Consider the following 27,793-nt stretch of genomic DNA (forward strand, 5'->3'; position numbering starts at 1 on the left):
TTTCTGTAAGCGTCACGGCGCCCACCTCCGTGGCTGGCCTTGGTGGCACACCTCTGCACACCCCCCTTGTGATTGGGGGTTGAATTGTTCCCTGACGAGGATGTGCCTTGCTCCTTCTGGCCTCAGGTGTCTCAGCTACATTCTCATCAAACCTCAGTTGCCTCTCTTTCCCCATCTCAAGGTTTGGGAACTTCCAGCTAGAAAGAGTCCCTTCGGTACACGGGTCCTACGATCCATCCCGCCGTAGTCATTCCCCTGTCATCGGAGCTAAAATGTCAACCTTTATCATCAGCCCCACTAGATCTGAATATTTATTTATTTATTTATTCATTCATTCATTCATTCATTCATTCATTCATTCATGAGACACAGAGAGAGGCAGAGACACAGGCAGAGGGAGAAGCAGGCTCCCTGTAGGACTCAATCCCAGGACCCTGGGACCATGACCTGAGCCAAAGGCTCAGCCACTGAGCCACCCAGGTGCCCCTAGATCTGAATATTTAAAAGAGCTTCTTTGCACACCTTTTTACATTTTTGCTGTTTCTGCTACCTCCCGCCCCAGAGATCTAGAGGCGACGATCTCTCCGTTTGGGTTTCCTTCCCTGTGGAACCCTTCCCGGCGTGAGCCGGTCCTGCCAGCCTCTGTGACATTTCCTTAACACTGCTGCTCGTGCAAACTGATGGTCGCAGAGTCCTTCTCAAGAACACAGAGACAAAATGCTCTGCTTGGCTGATAAATTATAAGCAGGCGCCACGTGCTAGCTTGATGGATTGTTAGAGGGAGCGTGTGTGAGTCATGGGTGTTATTTTTGGTCAAAAGAATCGTGTGAACTTTTCTCCTCTATTTTGAGTGCTTTCAAATGTACTACTTTCCTTTCTTTTTTCTTTTTCTTCTTCTTCTTCTTTTATTTATTTATTTTTTTTGCCTTTCCCCCTCCTTAAGGTATATGTCAAGGAGTTAGGTACCTTTATCAGAACATTTTCCAGTTCCCGAAGTTATTGTTTTGCAGCTGAGGAGGCGGGAGGGCTGAAAAGACTCCATAGAGAAGAAATGTGTGCTGACAAGGAACCCAGCCTGTGAAATGTAAAATTACGGTCCCACCTGCTTAGAAGCGGGGTGCCGCCCCCAGCTGGCCCTGCCAAGGGGGTGAGGGCCGCGGGTTGGGGGGGCAGTTTCAAGGCTGGGGTAGGCTTACTAGAGCCCAGCTGGGAGGCTCTGTGCTCCTGACTGACCCCCATTCTCGGCTGCTGTACAGGTGCCTGGCTTGATTTTGGTAAAACTCTTTTCAGCCAGCTGCGGAGTAAGTGACGGTTGTCAGTCACATCCCTGGCTCTGTAAATCGTTGTTCCCAAAAGCAGCCCTGTCCTCTGCTCCAGGTGGCACTGGGACCTTTGAGGTGTCCACCGCGTGCCTGTCCCGCGCTAAGGGGCCAACACCTGGGAGCCCGTGGAGCACTTCGAGGTGAGGCCCAAGGCCCATGCTGGGGCGGCAGGCTGCTTGCTTCTGGCCCGCGATGAACGCAGAGACTCCCATGGCAAATTAGACAGCATGACTTTATGTCTGTTGACTCAACCAAACACTTGGGGTTTTATCCTGATGTCACCAGAAATTCATTTTTGTAGTAATTGATTTTTTTTTTTTTAAATGTGCTTTACAAAAGTTCTGGCCTGTGCCGGGGTTGGAGGTAGAGACCCGGGCCTTCACCTCAGACAGATCGGGTTGTACTGGTTTAGCCACTGCTTGAGGCTGGTGAGTCAACAGCAGAGTCCTGCCACTGCCCGAGGGCCTCAAGCCACTGTTGATTCAAAAAGGAAATTAAAAAGAGGCACCTGGGTGGCTCAGTGGTTGAGCGGTTACCTTTGGCTCAGGTCATGATCCCGGGGTCCTGGGATCGAGTCCCCACATCAGGCTTTCCCCACAAGGAGCCTGCTTCTCCCTCTGCCTGTGTCTCTGCCTCTGTGTGTGTGTCTCAGGATTAAATAAATAAAAATCTTTAGAAATAAAAGGAAATATTAGGAACATTGCAGATATTTTTTAGGGGGGGTTTATTAAATATCCACTGATACTCTTTTTAAAAATTTTAATTTTATTTTTAATCCCAGTGTAGCTTACATGCAATGTTATGTTCATTTCAGGTGTACAGTAGCGATTCCACATCCCTGGACATTGCTCAGCACTTGTCCTGATCGGTGTCCTCTTGATCCCCTTCACTGTCACCCGCACCAGCATTTGTTTCTGAGCACCCCTTGGGCTGCTTAAGAAGAGGCAGGTCCTACGAAGGTGAATTTTGCTGTGTCTCCTGCAGAGGAGGTGCTGAGATGCTGCTTCTCGGCCCCTCCTTGGGGCCAGTCCCTCCGGCCTGTGAGGGAGGGATTATGCTGGCTGAGCTAATGTCTGGGAGATGTTCTGGGGTTCCGTGGAGGGAAAGCAGAGGCGGCCCACTTGCGATACCTTGTGCTGAGGAAGCAGGATAGGAAAGTCAAGAGTTGAATCATCACTGCACTGCGGTCCCCGGGGGATGGGCCCCCTCTCATGGCCTTGAACTGCTTTCCAGCATGATCGTGTCATGTGATGGGAGAGGGAGCGAGGGAAGCCAGGTGCCTTTCCCCTTGTCTGGACCTTCCCCCCTCCCATCCACAAAGTTCATGTCCCACTCTTTCTGCTTTTTTTAAGTCTTGGTTTAAATATGATCCTTTTCTGGGACACACTGTGTTCCCTTTACCCACTTGGTTTTTCTCCATAGCACTCATCCTCTAACCACTGGATCCTCTGGATTTTATTACAACATAATGTAACAAATGTAATATCATTTACTCAAATGTGAGTTTACGAGGGCAAGGTGTGTTTTGTCTGTATTGCTCGCTGCTGCTGTGTCTCCAGAGTCCAAAACGGTGCCTGGCACCTGGTAGATGCTCAACAAATATTTGTTGTATAAGTAAATGAATTGATAAGGAATAGTGAAGGGGCAGGATCACAAAGGAGCCTGTTGTGTCCAAGGATGCATTTGGCCATGTGTACCCAACAGCTGCCTGAGTGGTTGAGTTGGAGCTATTGGAAGGACACAGTCAAGAGGAGATAACCAATCCCTTTACTGGCACCTACTATATACCACACACCGTGGTAGGTGTCCTATGCCCACTATTCAATATAGGTAGCACATCACCACATGAAGTATGTGCGGTTAGCTGTATTTACAGGTGGGGAAACTTAAGAGGTTGAAGAATTCACCGATGGTCACTCAGCCCAGTAAGTGGCAGACTGGGATCCAGCTTAACTTCTCTGATTTCTAAAAATTTCCAAAGATAGTCCGTTGGTCACAGTAGCTGTTATTTTTCTGTTTGTTTGTATGTCTTCAGGTGTTTTCTTACTTTGTTACTTCTAAAGGAATGAATTTTCCTCATCCCTCACCAAATTTTTATCTGATAAGAATGGAAATCTGGGAAAATCAGAATACAACTATCCTAAAATATGAAACTTGCACATATGAGGTGGAAAATGAAATCGCATTATTGAGTAATACAGGGCTTGGTTAAATCCAGCCAGCAGGGATGAGTCAGGTTTCCACACAAGACTCGGTCTGTGCCCAGCACTGGCTTCAGTGTTGGTACATATTGTTAATATTCCAGATTCTTCCCTAGGCTGAAACCACGACCTCCAGACTCAGCATATTGTCTTTCATTTAGAAAATATTTATGGAGCATCTACTAGGTGCTTCGGGTAGATCCATAGAGAGAACAAAGTTCCTTGTGCTTCATGGAACTTCTATTTTTGTAGGGAGAGGGAGGCAGGAAATAAGTAGTAAGTAGTAAGCCATGAAATAAATTACACAGTGGTGGCATGGGCTATGAAAGAAAAAAAAAAAAAACAAGTAGTGTAGGGGAAGAGGCTTGGAAGATCAGGGTCTCCACCTTGAAAGGAGGTCACAGTGTTAGACCAGAGGTCCAGGTGGGCTCTGTTGAGACTGTGGCTTTTCCACAAAGGCCTGAAGAAAGTGAGAGGGGGAGGGGGCCAAGAGCTGTTCTAGAGAGAGAGCATTCCCACGAGAGAGCATAAGGCAATGGCGCCAGGAGTGTGCTGGGAGCGTGCCTGGTATGGTTGGGGAACAGCAAGGAGGTAAACTTGGGGTGAGCTGAATTGGAGTGGGGAAGACCCTGAGGGTAGAGACAACCTATACTCCAACTGGTGGGAAATGGGAGATGAGATCAAGAGTAGAGTCAGGGATGAGCCACGCCAAGGTTTAATCTTTTTTAGTCTCTTTCACCTTCATTCCTTTTTTTAGTACTTGACATAATTGAGTATTCCCAAAAGTGTTAGCATTTGAAAAAAATCTTTATTTTTTTTAAAGTAGGCTGCATGTCCAACGTGGGCTTGAACTCATGAACCTAAGATCAAGAGTCAGATGTCCCAACTGAGCCAGCCAGGAGCCCATCCCCCCAAAAATGTATTAGCATTGAAGTCTTTGGAGATTTGGCCACTACAGTCCCCTAATGTCTCCGGATTTGGGTTTTTTCAGCTATAACATGAAGGGAATCTTCAAGATAGTCTTTAAAATCTCCTGTATGACTATTTCTGAATGATTCCTTCCCAAAGGCCATATTCTAATTGCTTGCTTGCTTCTTCCTTCCTTCATTCATTTGCTCATCATAAGTCTTTAAAACATTTGCTGGAACACGAGCCCTTCCTGGAGCAAGAGTCACGGATGCCGAGAAGTAGAGAACAGAATCTCTGCCTTTCCGTAGCTTGCAGTCTTCTTGCAAGGTTAGATCAGGCTATAAGCAAGGTGAGAACCCGAGCAATGGAGAGGGATCCACATGGGCCAGAGGGACCCAGGTCTGAACAGGGAGCACATCCTATGGAGGGGATGTCGTCATGAAGCTGGGACTGGCAGGTGAATGGCCCTAGGAGCACAGGGCCCAAAGAGGGGAACAAGGAGGTGAAAAAACCAGCCCAGGGGACTGCTGGACTACCTCTGGACCCTGATTTCTGAAGTGTTTGCTCATCCCTTGTCCCCTCTCCCGATGCCTCATCTCATGATCGAAATTCTGGTCATTGAGTTAGCAAAGAAAAGCTCATTAAACCAGTTCTATTTGAAGGAGAAGAAAACTATCTAAATGAAGAAAACTTTTCTTGTATTATCAGCTCAAATTTTAGAATTGAACTCTGCATCCACTTGCGAAATTTTTGGTGTGGAGCCCTTACCATTTTTTGTCTCAAAAATCTGATATGACTGAGTCTTCCGTTACTTGTCTGTGAGGCCTTCTGGAAACAAAGAACAACCCTCACTGAAGTTCAAAGCCAACACCGTTCCCCTCCATGCATTTGTAGTGGTGTGATTTGCACACTTGCTGCATTCGTGTATGAATTTATCCTAATGGGCTTTGTGTGGTTCCACTCGACCCGGATGCCAGCCTCAGTAAGCCTTGCAAAGCCCCAAGTTATCCACTCCTGTGTTTCTGATTGTATTCCGTAATATGTTGACATTTCCAGGCTAATCTTGCACAACTACTGAGAGATTCTCAGGACCGAAATAAACATCTGGGAGAAGAAATTAAAGAACTTCAGCAAAGGCTTGCAGAAGTCCAGGGCGACAATAAGGTACCGTGTGAATATTTAAAGGGAAAAAGCTCTGCTGTGTAATTGTGCGCTAGAGGTTTATGTATAGCACATCAGAAAAATGTAATGCAGCATTTGCTGAAAAATTTGTTATAGATTTTTACATTTGCAATGAAAATTCACAGTTTAGCATTTCTTATCTTTATTACTTTCCCTTTGTGCGTGCGCACACGCTCATGTGCGTGCTCCTGGGTTGCTCTAAAATATTGCCACAACCCATTGTAGAAGTTCCATTATGTTCAGGTTGGTGGTGAATAACATTGCGGTTGAGGGCAAAATAAAACCCAAAATGCTATACTTTCCTCCTTCTCTACAAATAATGGATTTGTGGCTCAGATGATTTGGAATTATTCACATTCAGTTTTGAATTTTAAGTAGTCATCCTACTAATTATGTTCACATAACCAATTTATTTTATTGCTAAATTTGGCAATTTGTATGGAACATTGCTCAAAATCCACTGCGTGGTATTAATCAAACTCCCCTGTTGGCAACGTTAATTATAAAATATGAACTCATAAACTCCAAACTAAATGTGTGCACTCTCTCTCCCAGCTGAAGCTATGAACAAAAGTACAATTGAGAAAAGAAAGAAAAACCATCGAAGTTTAATTCTGTCTCCCCCCACAACTAAATAATTTTCTGTTTTGCCACTAAGATTCATTTTCAACTCCTTGCCAGAGGCAGCTTTCCTGATAGAGACGGCCATTGGAGTTTGACTCGAGAAAACTCCATGGCGGGGAGGAAGGCCTTTCTTGGGAAATGTCTCTTAAATGTTACCAAATTTTCTTGACAAATGACGGTGATGTTCACTGTTTCTGGGAGTTGTTGGTTATTGGAAGGCACCATTTTGAAAGATGCTGGCTCTTAAAAAAAAAAAAAAAAGGCAGGGAAGTGTCTGGGTTATCCAGAGAAGTCTTCTCTAACAAAAGATCAGAGAGGATTTTCTGCTATTGCTGGCTTGAGAGGCTCAGTGTGAAGGCCAATTGGAAGTCTTCCTATGTAGCCCCTTCTCCTCTTAATCTGCCTTTAAATTTTTTTTAGACCTCTTGGATTTAACATATATTTGAAAAATTAGGCTTTTTCTATTCCAGGTCATGAAGTAGGGGGTGGGAGAGAATGTGATGCCTAAGAAGGGTTCTAATTAACACTGGACAAGCTAATCAGGCCTCTGGTGTGGTTTTATGCACCATTATAAGGATTTAAGTTCTGTAACCTAGGTGTTTGGTTCATAATTAAAGGCCAGGCCTTCTTAGTCACTTCCTCAAGTGATAACAGCAGGATAAGGTTTTCTAGAGAATAAAGTGAGATGTGGGTAGTAGTTTCCTTTAAATCCATAAAAATACTACAGGGATTTTGGAGATAGAATAAATCCACAGAATACTAGAACATTTTGAGGAAGATGAGATTTTTGGATTCATGGTTCTTGATTGATTTTTTTTCTTATTTCTTTTTTTCCCCTTAAATGAGCTACCCCTTCCCCAACTTTCTGAAATATACTTCTTCTGCATCGTCTAGTTACTTTTAATTTTGTCACCTTTCAGACATGTGGTATATTAGGAATCAGTGTTTGCAACTGATATTTCAAGGGAAGAAAGAGGAAAGGGAGGGCGTGTGTGTATGTGAGTGTGCATGTATGCACGTGTGAGTGTGTGTGTGGCTGAGTGTGTGTATATGTATGCGTGTGTTAACACTAAGCACAGGTCCGGGGCTCCTTTTGCATTGGCACAGTCTAAACTTCTTGATTTGTTTGTGCTCTGGGTCTTTATTCCAGTAGCTGGACACATTTATCAAACTTTGTTTTCTTGCCCAAGGTTTAGAATTTAGTGACTCATATTCATGGCCTGTGAAGTAATTCGCCTGCCAAAAGGTACAGGGAAGATGTTATAATGTTCAGCAGACCCCGTATCTCAGTATCCAGCCTCTCCTTAAAAAAAAAAAAAAAAAAAGGCCAACTGCAGTCAGCCCCAGAGATTCCATTTATTCTCATTTGCATCTATAGTTATAGGGCTGATTTATTTTCAGATCCCTGTGAGTCATAGCCACCCTCCCCCCACCCCCACCCCCAGTCATCAACATTAGGGCCAGATTACTCATTCGATAATGACACCAGGCATCTTGGGAGATTTAGAGGCCCCTGTTCCTTGGTGTGTGGTGGAGAATGGGTTAACCCTTAATTTGCTTCTTTATTCATTATGTCACTCGCTGCTCCGACCTTTGTGTCACCTTCCAAATCCCGTCCAACCTTCTTGCCATGGGGGGCTAGGCCCTCCAGTATCTGGCCCCTTACTGATTTCTCCATCCACATCTTTTGCCACTAGTCACCTCATGCTTCAGCTCAGCAGCACTCAGGTCAGTGCCTTTGCTGAGCTATACTGCCTTGTGCCCAAGGGCCTTTGCACTGGCTGTTGCTCTGTCTGGGACTCTCTTCCCCTTTACCTCCTTCTCAAACTCCTGCTCATCTTATAGGTCTTAGGTCAAAGGGAGCCTTCTTCAGCTCTTAGCAGCAGGTCCTGTGCATGCCCACAGTGCTCTGCTCTCCCCTTTCTGCTTACACTTGTATGGCCCCCTTGCCCCAAGAGGAAGCTCTCTGCAGGCAGAATGTCTGACTGGTATACCACGGAGGTGCTAGGATGAGCACTCTCCATTCCTGATACATCGACATTATGTAATGAATCTTTGTTAAAGGAATGGAATAAATGAATGAGTGAATGAAAAAAATGAAAGAATGAAGGGAATGGAAAGAGCAGAAAGGCTCAAGAAAGAGGAAAAGGAAAACGAAAAGGACAAAGAATATAAGGTTATAAGCAGACTGAGAAAACAAGCTGTGGTTGTCATCAGGAACTCTGTGTATGGCTGAGAAGTAGTTTTGAAATCTGGAGAAAGGAGCTAGAAAAACGCAAACCTTCACCCAAGAAAAAGCAAAACCAAAGCAAACCCAGGTATCTCACCTTGGGAAGCCCTTGTGGAGAGAGCAGACCTGAGTCTGAGGCTGAGCCTTGGTGGACTTGGGGTAAGCATCCTGCTCACGGGCTGCCTCAAGCCCGTTAAATTCAAGAACACTTGGTAACTGCTGTTGTTGGACCCCGACTCCCCTTCCCACCCCGTTCCAAACAGAAGGGCCGATGGCATCGTTTTATGAGTGACTATTAAAGCAGAAGATTTTTTATCTCCAAGTTGCCATTTTAACTGATGACCCTTATCCATATTTTGGGAAGCCCAGATTCTAGATGTTAAGTACGTTTAAGAAACAAGGTGATAGGAAATTACTTGCCTTGGATATTTTAAGGTAGACTAATTTTTCCATTTGTTCAGCTAGAGCCTTGTAACCCTACGTGCCATAAAGCATTTTCAAACAGCCTCTTGAAAGATTTGTTGCCACTCTGGCTTACGAGCAGCTCAGCCCTCCCGTGGTGTTGGGAGGGCCGGGGGTTTCTGTGATGGGGTGGGGAGGGGGAGGGTCCCGTGATCAAACACCACCTGCCATCTCTTCTGAACTGTGCCCCAGAATTTCCTGGAGCTCCTGGATGGACACAACCCCCCTGTCCAAGCTAGAAGAGAGGTGTGAGAAGGGAAACTCACCAGACACCCTCCGTTTCCTTGATAATTATAGTTCTGAAAGGTTAATGAGGAAAGAGGAGGCACGTGGGGGAATTGAGGACTCACATCTCCACAAATCACCCTGGGAAAAGCTTTTCATGGGTGGTAGATTGCCCTGGGCTCTCAGGGTGTCAGTCTGTGAGGAGTAAGGACCAATTATGTGGAAAAACGCAGACAATGCTGGGGCCCTAAGTCTAAAAAAGTAGCCCACTGAGAGAAGTGCAGCTTTCCTTCCTGCCCTAAAGGACTGCTTGCTCCTTTTCTGAACTTGGTTTTCTTGTCCATTTGCTTTTGGTTTTCTTCAGTTGACGGATGATGGCACTTGACCGCAGAAGAACAATAATGCAATGCAAAGTAGAAGAGCAGAAAACAACAGGAACAAAACAAAACAACAACAAAAAAAAAAAAAAAAACAAAGTAGAAGAGCAGATTTAGGGAAAAGGGACCAGGAGGAATAATGGGTTCTCCAAGAATTTTAGGATTAGGAAGAGCCAGTCAATAAAACTAGCAGAGCACATTTGGATCATATAGCCGGCTGGTAGACCAGCTCTCCAAAAGCGGAAGGCTGGCTGATAGCGCTTTGCCAATTTCCATGACAAATCATGAGGCCACCAACATGAAGGCACTGAGTTGGGAGTTGGAAAAGTCAGCATCCCAGGAAAGGCCAGCTCCAGCCTTGCCCATGTCTAAGTGGTGTACAGAAATACAGTCCAAGAGGTCCAGCTTTGGAAATCATGAGACCCAGGTGTGTATTCTAGCTCTGCCAGGGATTGTTTTATGGCCTTGAGCAAGTCTGTTTTCTCTCCAGGCCTCAGCTTCCTCATCTGGAAAATGGGAGCAGTCATACCTCACATAGAACTGTTGTCAGTTTTTGTTGTTGTTGTTGTTTACTCATGAGAGACGCAGAGAGAGAGAGGCAGAGACACAGGCAGAGGGAGAAGCAGGCTCCATGCAGGGAGCCCGATGTAGGACTCGATCCCGGGTCTCCAGGATCACGCCCCGGGCTGAAGGCGGCGCAAAACCACTGAGCCACCCAGGCTGCCCTGTCAGGTTTTATCATTTATTCATCCACACATAATTAGGGACTTGCTACAGACTGCTTAATGTTCTAGAAGCTGTGGATGTATCGAGGAATAAGAAAGACAAGATACGCATCCTCATAGAGCTTATATTCTGGTTGGGGAGACATACAGTAAGAAAATAAAATACGTAAGATCATCAGACGGTGGTGAGTGCTGGGAAGAAAAGAGCAGGACAATGAGGTTTAACGATTGGGTGCGTGTGTGCAATACTCTGTTTGTAAAGGGTGTGGCATAGGGCCTGGCACCCAGAAGCGTTCCATAAAGGTAACTGTTGCTGGTATCTTAGCATGACCTGGGGCCAGATTGGACCCAGGAAACTTGGAATGTCCTTTCTGGTGGTCAGCTGTTTCAAGGGAGCCGGTGTGTGCCTCCCATTAGAGACAGAAACTGGGTGGGAAGCCTGGCATCTGGAAGATGGATCCCCCAAACCCAGCACTCCATATAACCAGCCCAGCCTTTGCCAGCACCAATCCTGTTTGCTTTGATGCAGAGCTTCTGGAAGCTTCCTTGCATTTTGTATCCCCCTTGTAGAATAAGCACCAAATTAGGGAATGCCAGGAACAGGAACTCATGTTCCCATTGAGACAGCCAGAACTTGATTTCCTTGTCCATTTGCTTTTGGTTTTCTTCAGTTGACAGATGATGGCACTTGACTGCAGAAGAACAATAATGCAATGCAAAGTATTCAAAAGTAAGGAAGTTCAGGTGGACAATTGCTCCTAGCAGTGTCCTGTATCCACATTTCCTGGGCCTCCGCTGGTCAATTTAAATGTAGCTGTTTGTAATATTGGATAAACATGGACTTTTGCCCTTAATAATGAGCTTTATGCTACACCAGCTGATGGTCTTTAAGCACCTCTGTTTTATCTGGTGTTGGCACCATAAAATGATAGAGCCCTTCCGGGAACATAACCTCTATTGATGTGGGTCTTCTGGATGGATTTGGAGAGCAAGCCAATTAGGTCGAAGCCACAAGCCAATAAAAACAGACCAATGAGCATGCGGGAGACTAATTAAAGTATATTTTGTTTTTGTTTTTTTTCTTTAAAAGAGAGTGCTCAGCTGTGGCTGTTTGTAATGGTCCGGAATGAGGTATCAGAAAGCTCTTTGTAAACTGTTCCTCTTTATGCTTCAAAGGAACAGAGAGATGTCCTAGTCTGTAGGAAACCCAGATGAAGAGAGCACTCTAATGAAAAGCTCTGACCTTGGGGCATTATAGAAATTAATTATGAAAGATTAAAATGAGTGATAAGGGCCCTTCACCTGCTCCAGCCCCAGCGTATCTTGTTCTAACCAGGATCTTGATTGTAAACTATAGACAAGGCCCAGTTAGTTCAGCAAGCAGCCAGACTAGCTCAGTGTTCCCTAATGTTTCACGGTCAGATGAATTAGGTATGTTTGGTCTCAGAGACCGTATTTGAGCCTGTTCTGCCTTTTATGAGCATGTAGCTTGGGTGGCCCGTGAGGCCAGTGGTTTTGGACATTCATCCCATAGACTGGACACTGTGGTTGTTTTTTATTTAAGTAAGGTTTACTCCTTTTTTAAAAATTTAAAATCAATTTCATTAACACAGAGGGTATGAATAGTGTCAGAGGTAGAGTTTAGTGATTCACAGAGAACTGGTTCTGAGAGATTCCTACCCCAAGGCTCATTTTACGGCACGCCATGTCCAAATTACACTGAAGTACAAAGAAATTGAAGCAGCCTTAAAACTGTTTGGTGGGACCCTATAAAGTCTGTGGCTCAGAGCTTAATGTGTATTGAACTGTCTGAGGGTAATTCAGGGGCTTCCTAACTGTGTGATCTTGGTCCAGTTGCTTGACTTCTCTGTGTCACAGTTGGTTCTCATCTGGACAATGGAGAAGACAGTAGCACTCGCCCTACAGGGCATGGTTCAGTTCGAATTATTTCAACACATCTTTATTGAGGACCCAACTATATGCTCTACGGTTGGGGTCATAAACAGTAAGTCCCTGGTTTCATGGGGTTTCCACTATAGTAGGGATAGATGAACAGTAATCAAATAAACCAATAAATATATTCTATTTCACAGATTCTGAGATGCAGTTTTTCACACTTGAACATTTCTGACATGTAGTCAGTGATACCATGTTGTTACGATTAACAGGTTTTATTCTTTTAGAGGTACACAGTGATAGGTCTTAAACTTGATGGAGTTTTGTTTAAGATTTCATTTATTTTTTTAGAGAGAGATAGAGAGTTCGAGCAGGGGAAGAGACAGAGAGAGAGAGAGAGAGAGAGAGAGTCCCAAGTAGACCCCACATTAGGTGCAGAGCCCCCAGCAGGGCTCGATCCTACAATCCTGAGATCGTGACCTGAGCCAAAATCAAGAGTCAGACGCTCAATCGACGGAGCCACTCAGGCACCTCTGGAGTTTTATATTTGATGAAATACAGTCTGATATGTCAGGGGGTGTTTAAGGCTAGGTGAAAAAATGACTTAGAGCACTGTGGAGTGCAGCCGGGGCACAGCGGGGCACCATCTATATTGGGCGGTCGGGGAAGGCATGTCTGTTCACATGCCCTTTGCTGAGAAACCTGAAGGGCGTGTGCTGGGATGTCAGGTAACCGAGGGATGAGGACAAACAGGGAGGCCAGTGAGCCTTTCATGGGAATTGAATATGAAAAGTCATACAAAGCACTTCACACGGAACAGCCCCCAGGGAACGCAGTGCAGTGGCTGCTGCAGCTGTTGTGGGGAGAGGCAGCGCAGCATCAACTCCAGAACCCTAGGCTCCCAGGGCTGACCGCCCAGCCCTGCCATCGACTCGGTTTGCAACGAGGGCAGGTTACTTTACCTCACCTGAAAATGGGGATACCAACAGGGTGCCTTGTTGGGCTTAACTGGGTTCGTGTGTGTAAGCACCCAGGCCAGGGCGAGGGATGTGAGAAGAGCTGCATGTGTGTTTGCTCTAAGTGTTCAGAGACTGAAACTTGGGGCACCTGGGGGGCTGAGTCGGTGAGCATCTGCCTTTGGCTCCGGTCATGCTTTCAGGGTCCCCGCATCGGGCTCCCTGCTCAGCGGGGAGCCTGCTTCTCCCCCTTTCCTCTGCCCCTCCCCCTCTCATGCTCTTTCACCCTCTGTTTCTTCTCAGATAAATTTAAAAATAAATTAAAGACAGACAGAGACCTTCAGAGAGGGGGTACTGTGGCTCACTGAACTGAGCGTGGACTCTGGGCAAGGGCCTTGGCTTCAGAACCTGGGTCAGCCTCTCTAGGAGGGCAAGTCGGGGATCGCTCCTATAGAGGGGACAGAGGAGGTGTCTGCCTCCCAGAGTTATAGGAAGCATCACATGAAAGGCTTCCCAGGTTTAGGAAGCATTTAAGGACACGTATGTTTAGCCAGACACCACTATGGGTGATGGGTATTCCAGTGCATGTGATAAGGGAGGTTTTGCTGTGGTGGAGCTTACGGTGGGGAGGGCACAAGAGACATGAGGTCATTTCTGAGAAGTGTGATAAAGACAGTGGGGTGGGGTGGTGGGAAGGAGAGCCACTTAGGGATGAACGTCTCTCGTGGTGTTATCCAGGGAAGACTTCACAGAGGAGGTAACGTTTGATTTGAGACCTGAAAGAGAAGAAGGAAGTGGGTTCTTGGACAGACCAAGAGGATGTGCAAAGGCCCGGAGGCAGGCACAAGCATTTATGTTTGAGGCATTGAAAGGAAGCCAGCCAGGCTAGAGAACAGAGAAAAGGCAACTGGCTGGAGATGGAGTCAGGAGGCAGGTGGGGAACAGCTCACATCCTCATGTTGCGCCTCATCAACCCGACCAAAACCTTTGGCGTCTGTTCCAGTGCAGCGAAAAGCCACTGAAGATATGATGTGTAAGAAAAAGCTTCTAGCACATTGTGTGGCTCAAACTGGGTGCTGGTTAAACGGGAGACGTTGATTTACACACTCATGAGTATGTGTGATGATCTCCAGAGCCTTGGGAGGAAGACAATGAAAACAGCTGTCTGGTTCGGTTTGGGGTTGTTTCTTTGTTGTTTTGTTGTTGTTGTTTTTTTTCGTGACAAATTCTTTTGTTTAAAGCTAAAACTGGATTCTCATAGAGATCTAGGAATTTGGACTCTGGTGTACACAGTAAAGTTGCCCACTGGAGCCTTTTTAAGCAATTATGTCCAATTTTATCGAAGGTATTTCAAAAGGTCAGGGGGCAGTCGGAGAGCATATGGAGAAAACCAACAGGAAGAGTAAAGATAGGCGGGGCCTTATTTATTAAGTCGGCCAGCAGGGCCCTACGCCAGATGAATGTTTAATAAATGCCTTTTGATGCTGACCTCTCCCTAGGTGTGCTGTTTGCAGCAGTGCAAGAACTGGGGGCGAGGGAAGGCAAGCATCCATTTCCTGTGAGCAGTTCCTTCATCCGATCCTTCCAGTAACCCTGACAAATAGAGAGCCTGCATAAGAATGGTAACCATACCAACTGTAACTGGGGATGGAACTTCTGCAGCTTTTTGGAGAGTTACATCAACAGGGATCATTGCATCGTGCCTTCACCTTGTGGAGATAGCCTCTCCAGAGTTGGCATTGTGCAGTGTGCAGGATGGGCAGCCATATGGAGCGGTCCTGTCTACAGAACAGTTAGCTTTTATCCTTATTATAAACTGAAGATGTCCCCCTAAAATTCATATTTTGAAACCTAACCCCCAATGGGATAGTGTCTGGAGGTGGGGCCTTAGGGAAGTGATCAGGTCACAACAGCACAGCCTTGTGAGTGGGATTAGTGCCCTCATAAACCAGACCTCAGAGAGCTCTTTTGCCTCTCCTGCCAAGTGAGGATACAGCAAGATGATGCTTGTCTGTGAACGAGGAAGCAGGCACTCACCGCAAATGAAATCCACCAGTGCCTCGAGCTGGGATTTTCCAGGCTCCAGAACGATGAGATGTGCATTTCTGTTGATCCGAAGCCACCCAGGCTAGGTGCCCTGTTAGAGCAGCGCAAACAGACTAAGGCAGGGATTGGTCCCGAGAAGTAGGATGCTGCTGTAACAAATAACAAACGTGGAAGTGCGTTTGGAACTGGGTAATGGGTAGGGCTCGGAGGGTTTGGCGGTGCGTGCTAGATGAATGCACCATCCAGGGCGATTCCGGGGAGGACTCAGAAGAGAGAAGAGCTGCAAAGAAAGCCTACGTCTTCTTGGAGAACACCGAAGTAATGGTGAAGAGGATGTCGCGGAAAGGCCATGGATGAGGCCCCATAGAGAAATGGGGACATATTGGTGACTAGGGTGAGGGCCTTCCTTGTTCTGAAGTAGTCAAGAACTTGGCTGAGTTGTGTTTGAGTCCGTTGTCTTAAGGAGAGCAGAGCTGACGAGCAAGGAAATTTGATATTTAGCTGAGGAGATCTCTAAGCAGAGTGATGGCCGCGTGGCTTGGTTTCTCCTGATTTGCGTGTAGAATTCAAGGGAGAAATGATTTGAAGGTGGAATTGTTAAGCCAAAAGGACCCCGAACGTAAAGATTTGGACAGTCCTCAGCCTATCTGTATTGCCAAAAGATAAAATAAAATAAAAATGAGACCACCAAGGGTATGGCCAGGTGACCATCTGATAAGGAAGTTAAGTATTGACCAGCCAGCGCAGGCGCAAGCCAGGTGCTTTCTTCAAGACAACGGAAGGGTGAACACGAAGGCAAATCTGAGATCACCAAGAGTGCCTGGGGTCACGGCAGTCTACACCTGGCTACAAAGGATGAGGCCACCCAGAATTGCAGGGCCAGCAGAGAGCCACTGTGGGGCTGTCCCACCAAGTCACAGGGGTGAGGTTGCCACCCATCGTGGGTCCGAAGGCAGAACATGGAGCCGGAGAGCATTACTCGTGAGCCTTAAAGTTTGACGTTGCTTGCTCTGTTAGGTTTTGGACGTACCTAGGACCCATCACTCCCTTTTCCCCCCCATTTCTCCCTTTTGGAGTGGGAATGTCTACCCTGTGCCTGTCCCTCCTTTGTCCTGTGGAAGCACATAGCTTGTCTGGTTTCCTAGGTTCCCAGCTGGAGGGGTTTGCCTCAGGACGAATCATACCTGGGGCCTCACCCGTATCTGATTTAGATGCTATTTCAATGGGCTTTGGAGTCAATGCTCGAATGAGTTAAGACTTTGAAGGCTATTGAGGTGGAGTGACTATATTATGTGAGAAGAACATGAATTTTCGGGGGCCAGGGTGGAATGTTAGAGACTGAATATTTGTGCACCGTCCCCCAAGTTCGTGTGTTGAGATCCTAACCTCCAAAGGGACGGTATTAGGAGGTGGGGCTTCTGCAAACTGATTGGGGTCAGGAGGGTGGAGCTGACATGAATGGGATCAGCGTCCTTATAAAAGAGGCTCCGACAGCTCTGTCATCATCTCCACCGCCCGAGGACACCGCAAGACGATGGCCATCTGTGAACCAGGAAGCAGACACCCAGGCTGCCAGCACCTTGATCGGGGGCTTCCAGCCTCTAGAGCTACGAGAAAGAGATGCTGGTGTTTACAAGCCGCCCGGTCTATGGCAATCTGTTACGGCAGCCTGCACGGATTAAGACAATCCTCCTTTTCAAAAAAACAGCTGTCACCTGGGGCCCAGCAAGGTTAGATGACTTGCCAAGGTTGCACGAGTGGGATTAGCGGCATCGGGATCTGAACACAGGTAACACCTGGGACTAGCAGCCTTTCCTGCCTCTGGCTACCTGTCACTGACTGCGTGGGGGGGGGGGTTGCGGTGGGGAGTGGGGGGTCAGGCAATGAAGAGCGGGGAAGGAGAGGATGTGGAGGGCTGCGGGGTGAAGCCTGAGGAGAGACGTGGAGAGGAGTGAGTCATTCCGACTGCCCCCCTCCCCCGCCACGGAGGACCAGTTTGGATAGGGCCTCGGCAGAGGAGGAGGCGGGCTCCATCGGCAGGGTACGGGAAGGGCACCCAAGAGCCATTCAGCCACGTGGTTTCGTGGCCGCGTCCCTCAGCCACATCCCAGCTGCAGCTGCTCCTCATCCATGAGCTGACGACTCACACCCATAATTCATTCATAAACTTTTATTTCCATCTAAATCAGCAAAGGAATATATCCATCGGTGGCACGCGTGCGCCGTGCAGGGCAATGATCCGCTTCTCGGGCTGCCACCGGGAGGCTGGCCGTGGAGTTTTGACGGCCCCGCGTGGGGGATTAAGTGGCCCGAGCAGTTGCTTCATGGTCACTTCCAAGGCATGAGATCAACCTCATTGCCCGCCGTCTACAGATGAGGTTGGCTCCGGAGTTGCACGTCCTCTGGCTCGGAAGAAAGACTGGACATCCCCAGTGGGCCACTCACATGGAGAGCGGCCGTGATGGCCATCCTAACAGTGCTCGTGATCCTAAGAGTGCTCGTGATCCTAACAGTGCTCGTGATCCTGGCAGTGGTGGTGATCCTAAGAGTGGTGGTGATCTTAACAGTGCTTGTGATCCTGGCAGGGGTCGTGATAGCAGCCGACAGTGCACACAGTGTGTGTTCCAGGGGCTGCGCTGAGTATTGCAGAAAAATCCCATCCTCTCTCAGGATTAGGTCCTGATGTCAGCATGTGAGAGGCAGACACTTGTGTCTGGCCACAGTACCCCCCCACCCTTGATGGTCCCTTAAATTATCCATAAAGTTCAGGGCCCGTGGCATTTATGTTCCCGATCAGGGTTGTATGTATAATAAGAACAATGTGACTGTGTCTAGATGTTTCATCAGCCCCTCGCCCACACCCGTCTGTCCGGGACACTGAAAGCAGGGGTGGGTAGTGACCCAACTTAAAACATTTTGCTTGCTCATCCTCTCTTCTCCATCTCTCTCTTCCTCCTCTTTTCTCTCCTCCACCCACCCCCTGCCAAGCAACGGATATTTGAACCCCTGATGTTCACTTAGTGGGACGCCTGGGTGGCTCAGCATTTGGGTCTCTGCCTTTGGCTCGGGTCATGATCCCAGGGTCTGGGATCGAGTCCCACATCGGGCTCCCTGCAGGGAGCCTGCTTCTCCCTCTGCCTATGTCTCTGCTTCTCTCTCTCTCTGTCTGTCTCTCTCTCTGTCTCTCACGGATAAATAAATCTTTAAAAATAAATAAATGCTCACTTGGAGCCACTCCACTCCTTGTCACTTCACACTTACAGCAATCCCCCCACCACCACCCTCCGCACGGGAAGCCATACTGTTACTGCTTCCATGGAAGATACTGCAGCTCAGAGAAGTTCAGGCACGTGCAAGGTTGCACAGCTAGCAGACCGTGGAGCCGGGACGCAGACCCCCCAACTAAGGCAGACTCCAGAACCTTCGAGGCTGTTACCCTGGAGGGCAGGAGAACTCTTTCTGCGCCATCCCTGCTGCAACCCCCTTCCTCGGGCCCTTTCAGCTTGGTTGCCCTTGAATTTCAGACCAACTAACGATCCAGCTCTGACCAGTTTGGGCCTCACTTTTAAAAATAAATGTTTCAACCAGTCCAGCCCTGCAATTTAATAGGCAATATTGTATGCATATTAAACACCAAATGATTGTTAACATATTTATTGAAGCTTAACAGGCATCCGGCATATAAAAGATGACTCTCTTATATGGCTGTCAGACCTCAATAAACATGTTTAATAATTAATTGGCGTTAAGCAAACATAATTGTGTGATTCTAAATTAGGTGTTCAGTGAAGCGTACTGTGCATGGAAAACCACAGCGGTGTTTTATTACTTCAAGTCCAGGCCGTCAGTCTGGCTTTCTGCGTGTCAAGAGAAGCGCCCCCCACGTCAAAGTTCCACACCGTGTCAAAGGCCTCCTGATGCCTCCCGCCAAAAAAGGCACAAGCCCTTTTGTTCCTAGACCTTGAGATCTGAGAAGTGTTTCTCATTTGCTTTGCTGTTTGTCTTGGGGTTCTGAGAGTTCTGAGCTGAGAAACTGTGCGATGTGAACGATGTTTTCCCATATCCGCCTTGAGCTGAATGAACCAGCCCCGCCGTCAACTCCATCGCCCCCAGCACAGGTGATTCGCGGGATCCGCTACAGTTCTGCTCTCTCAATTCTCCACAAACAGCGAATGAATAAATACTGAACCATCGCTCCCAAGGGGAGATGCCAGACTAGGTTCCTCTGAGCCCCTGGGCACAATACTTTTTTTTTTTTTTAATCAATTCACACATAACTTTGTTTTATGTATGTTTCCATGTAAAGCCATCGTACTTCATCCGTACCGTTGATTCTTCAGCATTGAACGCAGGGCCCGCAGCGTTGGAGCTCGCACTCCTGACGCATGTTCTCCAGCAGGCACCTCACAGCTCACAGCCTTCTTGTGCCTGGGAACATGAGATAGCACGTCGGCACTGTGCATGTTATTTTTTTTTTTATTTAAATTCAGTTAGCCCACATACAGTACATCATCAATTTCAGTTTTTCATTCATCAGTTGCATATAGCACCCAGTAAAATACCAACAAAAAGCACAAAAGCATGAACCAACAAGGCACCAAGAAGATCATGAAAGGGACACTCATTTGCAGCATGAGAACTGAAACGGGAAGGCAAACCGTCACCTTGTTCTACTTCAGCGGGGAACGCTGCTGACGGATGATTTCTGTTTTTTGGCACCTCTCTACTTACCAGCCGGCACGTGCCTGCCTGTGGTGCACAAGTGCCACAAACATTGATTTTGAGAGTGTGAATAATTTTGCTGGTAGGTAAATTCACAAATTTATATGTATAAATATACGGGATCCTTGTGCAATGATCAGCTTCCATGATGCACAGCCACCTGTAGACCTAAGCATCGTACATCCTTGGCCGGCCCTTAGTACAAGCTGCTCAGAACGTTGTCTGCTAGGGACGCCTGGGTGGCTCAGCGGTTGAGCATCTGCCTTTGGCTCAGGGCGTGACCCCGGGGTCCTGGGATCCAGTCCCACATCGGACTCCCTGTGTGGAGCCTCCTTCTCTCTCTGCCTGTGTCTCTCATGGATAAATAAATAAAATCTAAAAAAAAAAAAAAAAAAAAAAAAGGACATTGTCTACTTAATGTCCGTGATGCTTTAGCTCATAGTAGGTGTACAATAAACATTGGTCACGTTCAATGGCGTGGTTTTCCAATAAGGACTGAAAATAGATGTCGTTTGAAAATGCTCTTTGCTTTCCTTTAGGTACCGTTGTTTTCTATGTTTCCTGCTAGTATTTATTGTCTCAATCTAGTTAATATTCTCCCTTGGACTTTAACTTTCTACCTGCCCCTAAATCCTTTAGAAACTTGAAAATCCATTTTCTTAATGACCACAAACCCCTTAAGATCCATGCTGCAACAAGGAGGCCTCACGGGCTGGGTTGTAAAACACCCTGTCCCCAGGATGTCATCCGTCTATGAAGCCTGTCCACACACACCCTACAGGGAGGTGGGGGGAATCAGGCTTACGGCCTTTTCAGAAGAAGCATCAGGAAGCATCAGAAAAAGTCACCCTCATGGCAACCCATTTGGCACCGAGGTAGGCCCCTAATGGGTGTTCTGGTACCTTCAGATCTTCCAGGGATCACAGTTTCCATCCTGGCCCTACCAGAAAGCTTAGAGCCACATGTGGAGCTAGGCTCCAGGGCCTGGGGCAGCTCTAGGTTCTGCAGGGATCCTTTGGAAAATTATATTTTGAAGACTGGAATTTTATCCATAGGCATTTTTAAAAGTATTTTACTTATTTATCCATGAGAGACACAGAGAGAGAGGGAGAGAGAGGCAGAGACACAGGTAGAGAGAGGAGCAGGCTCCCTGTGGGGAGCCCAATGCAGGACTCGATCCCAGGACCCCAGGATCATGCCCTGAGCCCAAGGCAGATGCTTAACCGCTGAGCCACCCAGGTGCCCCTTATCCATTGGCATTTTGAAACATAAATAAAAGTCTGTTGTGAAACCTGTGTGTGTTTATTTGAGAAGTTAGAACATAAAGGACAGAGCGGAGAACATACACGGTCTCACTGTCACCGAAACACACACATTCAAACATTTTGTCTTATCAGGTCATTTTTTTCTTCTGTGCACGGGTTCTTAGTATAATTTCAATTATACTGCAAATGAAAGTTAGTCTTCTGCTTTTTGTTCCCTGCTTAGCATGCTATCATAAGCATGTTCTGTGTTATTACACAGTTCATCACCCTTATTTCCAACAGCTGCAAAACAGCCCGTTGATTGATTGCGCGACAGTTTGCTAGCCGTCCCACTCTAGTTAGACGTTGTCTCTCGGTTGTTTTAGCTCTTTCTGGAAACGAGAGTACAATCTACTTTTTCCTTTTTCCTAAAGCTAGTGCATGTCTGGGATTGTTGCTAGCCCAGGTTGTCAGAAGCAGGGCTATTGGATCAATGGTGGGGACGTTTTTTGTTGTTTTTTTTTTTTTTTTTTTTGGTGGGGACATTTTAAAGGCCCTTGATGATACAACCTCATCGTTAAGTGTGTGGGAACATGTCCATCTTACCAGACGCCTCCCAAAATTGTGCTACCATTTTGTAATCTTCGCTGAGTGTAAAAGAAACCCAGAGTTTTTCCCTCACTGTGGCAGTGCTACAAAGGACCTCCACCTTCAAAGGCCCAGGCCTGCGTTCCCGTGAGATGTACACTGTGATTGCGCACATGGAGGGGTACACGAGTGTGTGTACAAACTACAATATATGTTACATTTAATTTTTTTTAAATTCATGATATTGGCAATAAATTTCTCTGTCTTACGCCTTTCCTTAGTATTTCTTGAAAAGTCTTACCTTCCAGAACTTTCTGCCTAATAGGCTCGGGGTTTTGTTTGGATCTATTCATTTTAACTCTCTCTCTCTCTTTTCCTTTTTCTACAAATGGAAAATGCAGCTCTTGAGGATGACAATTGCCAAGCAGAGGCTCGGAGACGAAGAAATCGGCGTGCGGCACTTTGCAGCTCATGAGCGTGAAGACTTGGTTCAGCAGCTGGAGACAGCTAAGGAACAGGTGACTGGTAACATCTGCAAAGAGTGGGGGATGTGTGTGTGCAGTGGGACTGCAGCCCCGGTTCCCAGAGAGGGTGAGGTGCCTGGGATGCTGGTCAGAGGCAGGAGGAGGGTCTAAGCCGAATGCTTTGACTTTCTCAGGGCTCTGCTGGTTCCCAGGCCGCCTCTTGTGGTTCTTGCCTCCAGTGAGTCCGCTCTCCTACGTTGGGTGCCGTGGTTCTGGACCCAAGAAACATCCCCCCTACTCGGGATAGACAAGGAAGGAACCAAATGTGGCAAACTAGCCTTAATTTGCAAGTTTGCTGAAGTGCTGGGTGATGCTTTTTAGGCAAAATCTCAGCGGGTCCAGAGGCCTAGTTAGGGAACAAGGAAGAGAGCCTAGACCTCATTTTCCTTCTTTCCCTAATTGGTTTTGAAACACAGAACAAGATTTCTGGGTCTGGAGGAGCTTGAGAAAGTTTGCGCGTGTAAGACACCGGCTGCCCTTCCCAGTGTCTGGATTTGTCTCCTGGGGCCTCTGGCTTTGGGGCATGCTGCAGTTGGGATGGGATTGGTTCTGATGCTTCCAGAACCGATACTGGACCCACCCTACCCTGGACGTAATGAGCGTCTGGCAGAAAGTTGCTCCCTTCCTTAAGCTGTGATCCAGTGTGTGGTGCTTGCGGTTTTATAGCATGCGGGTGGTATTAATATGCCTTGTAAAAGTCAGTCAACCAAGCAGAAGGCTCTATCTCTGGCCATAAAATGACGTCTGAAGAACATCTTAAGTAAGGACACTTCCTTGGTTGCAGATTGAGTCTTTGGAGCATGACCTGCAGGCCTCTGTGGATGAGCTCCAGGATGTTAAGGAAGAACGATCTTCCTACCAGGACAAAGTGGAGAGGCTCAACCAGGAGCTGAACCACATCCTGGGTGGCCATGAGAACCGGATCATTGACGTGGACGCCCTGTGTATGGAGAACAGGCAAGTGGCCAGGCCCAGGCGGGCACTGCGGCCGAATGCTGGCTGGGACCTCCCTGCAGCCCGATTCCCATTTGCCTTCCAGTGAGAGTCCCAACGCTGAAATGGTGGCATTAATGTCACCTATCAGTTGTGAAAGTCCGAAAAGAAGCCCCACACACCTACCTGCCTGCGTACCTTCCCCTTTCTCTCTCCCCCGACCCTCCCCACCCTCCAGGTGGGCAAGAAGGGGAGGGAGCCAGCGACAGCCGCTAGGTATTGCTATCAAGGAGAGGGAAAAGAATAAGAAAATAAATTGAGAAACTCCCCTAGCTGTGTCTTTTCCCCGAGGCAAATTTCAGTGTGTGCGTGCCCATGTGTGCCCGCGTGTGAGTGTGTGTGTGTCTAATTTAATGTTATGTCTGGTGTCGCCTCTTCCAGCCTGCCTTCCCAGTGGAATCCTCTTAATGAGAATTATGTGAAAACTGTGTTGCTGTCCCTCAGGGGATCTGTGCAGAAGGCTGTTCTAAAGTGGGGTTTCTGTGATTTGGGCATATTTGACCTTGATCGCATCCATTTAAGAAAAGGTCACAAAGATGCACTTTTCTCCTCCTCTGCTGGTGGTGAGGAGGCATTCTGTGTACACGATGGCTCTGGAGGCATGCCGTTTTCTTTTTTTCCGGCTCCTGCTTGCGTGTCTGTATTTTTGTGTCGCTCCCAAACCCTTCCGAGGTGTATGTTTTCTTTTCCAGGTACCTTCAAGAGCGGTTAAAGCAACTCCACGAAGAGGTCAACCTCTTGAAGTCAAACATCGCCAAGTACAAGGTAGAGAATCCCGACGATGCTGGCAGTGATTCACCGTGATACGTCTAAATGCCATCCTATTTTAATTCCCTGTCGTGTGCCAAAGACATCTGAGTGCTTGCCTGCCCTCCCAGATAGAGTAAAGAGCTTTAACGTGGGAAGCCAGGGAGAGTTAAACTCAAAACAACGAGCGCAACAAAAATAGCCTCTGCAAGAGCCCCCCGTTGCCGTTACCTGGACGGGGCCGCGTGACAGCCTCGGTCCACGCAGACTTAGGTTCCTCACCTGCTTTTCGATGCAGTGTCCTGTCATCTGACACTATCTGTCTCATAATCACCCATGAGAAAATGGTTTCTGAGCAAAGGGAAGCGACCAAGATGGGGGAATCGCAACCTAAGCGAGGATGTTCACGTCACACTGAAAGGACAGAGTGTTTAAATTCTCCCACTGTTGTTTAGACTAATTCCAGCACCATTAGTCTGATAATATCTATTTCTGCAGATGTTCGTTGTGAGCGTTATAATTAGAAACATCTCCTGGGCTTCTCTGCTTTGAAAATAGATTGATTTCTCTTCCTGAGGGTGCACTTGTACAGCAGTCTAGATGCTTGGGAGAACCTTCTCATTTTCCTGGCTTTCGACGTTAGCTTTTTGCTCAGAAGCCTCTGTGCTCCTCTTCCTTTTCCACGCTGTGGGGGCCACACTCTACGCTAGTCTATATATATATACGCATGGAGCCAAAGAAGAATACGGCTTTTGAAGTTGTATAATTAATACATACATTTAAAAAATGTGTGTATGCATTCGTTTAACAGCCTTTATTTGGCTTTTCAATATGCCAAGCACTGGGTATACAGGGCGTTATCAATTTTAACGTGAGGGCCCGCGATAGGAATGGCACTCAGGTGGCACACGTGCACCTCCGAATCTTGAGTCCGTGGCAGCCGTCTTCACCGGCCAGGACTTTTTCCAGCCCAGACACCGGAAGCCTTCCAAAGGCCAATAACGATCTTTTGGCATTGGTGAATGAAAGTAGACCCGTTCTCCCTCTCATGCCTATTCAGGAGGGGTTTCCATAACTAGTGACTTCACACATTAGATGGAGTTCTTGCTTCAGGCTTGATTTAATTTAATGAATACACATCGAGTGCCTTTTATATATAGGAGAAGGTAATTGCTGTCATTCTGCTGGGCACCAACTTTAAAAACAAAACAAAACCCACAAAACTCTCTACCAGGTCCATAAATTTCATGACTCTTTGACAGGCACTCGGAATTTTAAAAGTTGGGTCAGCATTGGGGTTTGCCAAGGGTTCCCATGAGCCAGATGGGGGGGGGAACGCGTCTGCTACAAGTAGGTATTTTTCTATTATTTGGCTTTTTTTGATAGAGGTTTGTATTTTCTCCCCATGCTGCTGTAGAATGCTCTCGAGCGACGGAAGAACTCCAAAGGCCAGAGTAAATCTAGCAGCAGTGCGCTGACTGGAGTCCTGTCTGCAAAGCAAGGTAGGGTGTGTCCTCTGGAGGGACCTCTTATGACCACAGAACGCAGGGGATCTGGGCCCACAGCTCTGTTTGTGGGTTGGGATCCAAGGTGATTCTTAGAACAGCCCTTCCCAAACCTCTGCCTGCATCAGCATTGCCTGGAGGGCTTGTTTTAAAACACAGATTACTGCCCTCCCTCCACACCCCGCAGAGTTTTCGATTTAGTAGGTCTAGTGGGGCCCCCAGAGAATATGCATTTCTGCAAAGTTCCCAGGGTCCCTGCTGCCGGTTCTGGGATCCTGCTTTGAGAACCGCTGCATTAGATGTGTCTCTAATAACGGGACCCCATTCACATCTGTTCCCCTATACTGCGCTCTTCCTTCAGGAATGCTTTCCCTGCTCTGACCCCGGCTTTAGCATCCCTGAGTACATGCTCCAACCTCGTCGAGTTTCTCCTTCTTCTGGCCTCTGTGACCAGAATAGAAAAGTCTCACAGCTGCTGAAATCATTTTATCATGGAACATGTGCCTTTTTCAAAGAAGCTTTTATTGATTGCAATTCTGTTCCTCCTCCTTGTCGATTCTGATGAAAAATAATGATCTTCCAGGAACAGTCCAGGGGAATAAATAGCAGAGAGCTTGCTTCTGACACTTAATATTTGGGAATTCAGTTCTCGACGTAAGCCTCAGGTTGAACATGCCCAACTGGCCCACTTTCGGGTTGTCGGCTGTGCAGACCAGCAACGATCATATGGCAGTCTTAATCAGGGCTGGAGTGGCTAGGAAAAATAAAAGTGCTGAGTCTCCAGCCAACCTGATAACCAAAGCACTTTTCCAAGCAACTTCTGTTTTTCCACTAAAAAAAAAAAAAAAAAAAAAAAAGAATACCCTAGAATTGTTTTTAAACAGAAAACTACAATATTCACAGAAATGTGAAGTGGCCCATGTGAGTTTTAGCTCTGAACACCCTTGATGGCCAAACATCTTTGGAGGGCGAGGCCCAGTCTTATCATGGGTGTGGGGAATGCTGGCCACACTCAGTCGCCACAGCAGAGCCATATGCCTGGCTCAGCCTTTCTGGAAGACCTCTGGCAACTTCTTTTGAAAAACCTTGAACTCATCCCCTTTGAGCAGCAAGAAGTAATTACAGATGTATGAAAGCATACGGCTTCAAGAAAGCTCTTCCTATATTAGAGCCACCAAAAAAAAAAAAAAATCGTAGGAAAGAACATAAATGTCCAGCAGGAATTAAATAAATTATTGTATATCTACATATGGGCTACCAAGCTGCCATTACATCTTACGTGTTAGAAGATATTAAGGATGGAGGAATAGGGTTAAGTGAAAGAAGAAGAGCTTTTTCCCATTCTAGAAGAAAAATGTATGAATCGGTGTATCTACATGTAGGCATATAGAAAATGATCAGAGATACAGTGAGGGATTTTATTTTTTTTTGTCTGGTAGGAGTACAAGTGGAATCTTTTTTTGTGGTGACTCTTAATTTCTAAAAACATGCAGACACAAAACATATTTTGCATTTGAAATAACGTCCCGTGTGATCTCGCCGTCCACTGAGCATACCACTCCGTAGGAAACCACCCCAAAGGAGCTCAGGACCAGAGTTATTGATATTTGCATGGCTGTGTGACCTTCAGCTAATGTTTTTAATCCATCACCACCTTGCTTTCCTGTTCATGAAATGGGAATAAATAATACTTCCCAGGTGGGTTTTTCTTTAAATTGGGGGCCTCAGATGAGTTAGTTTGAAAGTGTTTTGAAAGGGCAAAATACTAGACAAATGCAAAAGATTCTTATCACCTTAAAAAATTGCCAATAAAAGTCCATGAGACTTTCTTTGTGTCTGCTCAACCCTCACACTGAATTTTATTTTGTTTTACTTTTGACACCTGAAACGGAGTCTGCAATATAACATCATAGCATTCAGAAGCTGGGAGCCTCTCCCAGCTTCATTATCCAGGACAAACAGACACTGGTTTGCATTCCAGTGTTCCCGAAGGACTTAACACTGAGCTGCAAACTTTATATCCCCCCTAGTTCAAGATCTGTTATCTGAGGATCATGGGTGCAGTCTCCCGGCTACTCCACAGTCCATTTCTGATCTGAAGTCTCTGGCAACAGCCCTGCTGGAGACGATCCACGAGAAAAACATGGTCATCCAGCACCAGAGGCAGACCAACAAGTAGGTGGCTGCACCCTTGGGGGTGGGGTGGGCGGGAGAGATGTGGGAGGCTGGCTGCCGGCCGTGGGTGGCAGCCGGGTGGGACTGCAGGCCTTTGGGGAGGGGAGGGCAGCCCTTAGGTGTGGAAGGAAGCTTCCTCA

General features: G+C 47.0%; 1 protein-coding gene across 2 annotated transcripts in view; it reads left to right on the forward strand.

The window, feature by feature from the left end:
* Nucleotides 1-27,793, forward strand: part of CCDC149 (coiled-coil domain containing 149) — a 102,659-nt gene that overhangs the window by 46,200 nt on the left and 28,666 nt on the right. For both annotated transcript variants that reach the window (XM_038533561.1, XM_038533562.1), the window contains exons 4-9: nucleotides 5,489-5,596; nucleotides 22,111-22,227; nucleotides 23,018-23,190; nucleotides 23,919-23,991; nucleotides 25,391-25,475; nucleotides 27,509-27,653. In XM_038533561.1, coding sequence (XP_038389489.1) covers nucleotides 5,489-5,596; nucleotides 22,111-22,227; nucleotides 23,018-23,190; nucleotides 23,919-23,991; nucleotides 25,391-25,475; nucleotides 27,509-27,653 — 701 coding nt within the window. The remainder of the gene's footprint in view (nucleotides 1-5,488; nucleotides 5,597-22,110; nucleotides 22,228-23,017; nucleotides 23,191-23,918; nucleotides 23,992-25,390; nucleotides 25,476-27,508; nucleotides 27,654-27,793) is intronic.

The sequence above is a fragment of the Canis lupus genome, chromosome 3, assembly GCF_011100685.1.
Source record: "Canis lupus familiaris isolate Mischka breed German Shepherd chromosome 3, alternate assembly UU_Cfam_GSD_1.0, whole genome shotgun sequence".
In the NCBI taxonomy this organism is placed as follows: Eukaryota; Metazoa; Chordata; class Mammalia; order Carnivora; family Canidae; genus Canis; species Canis lupus.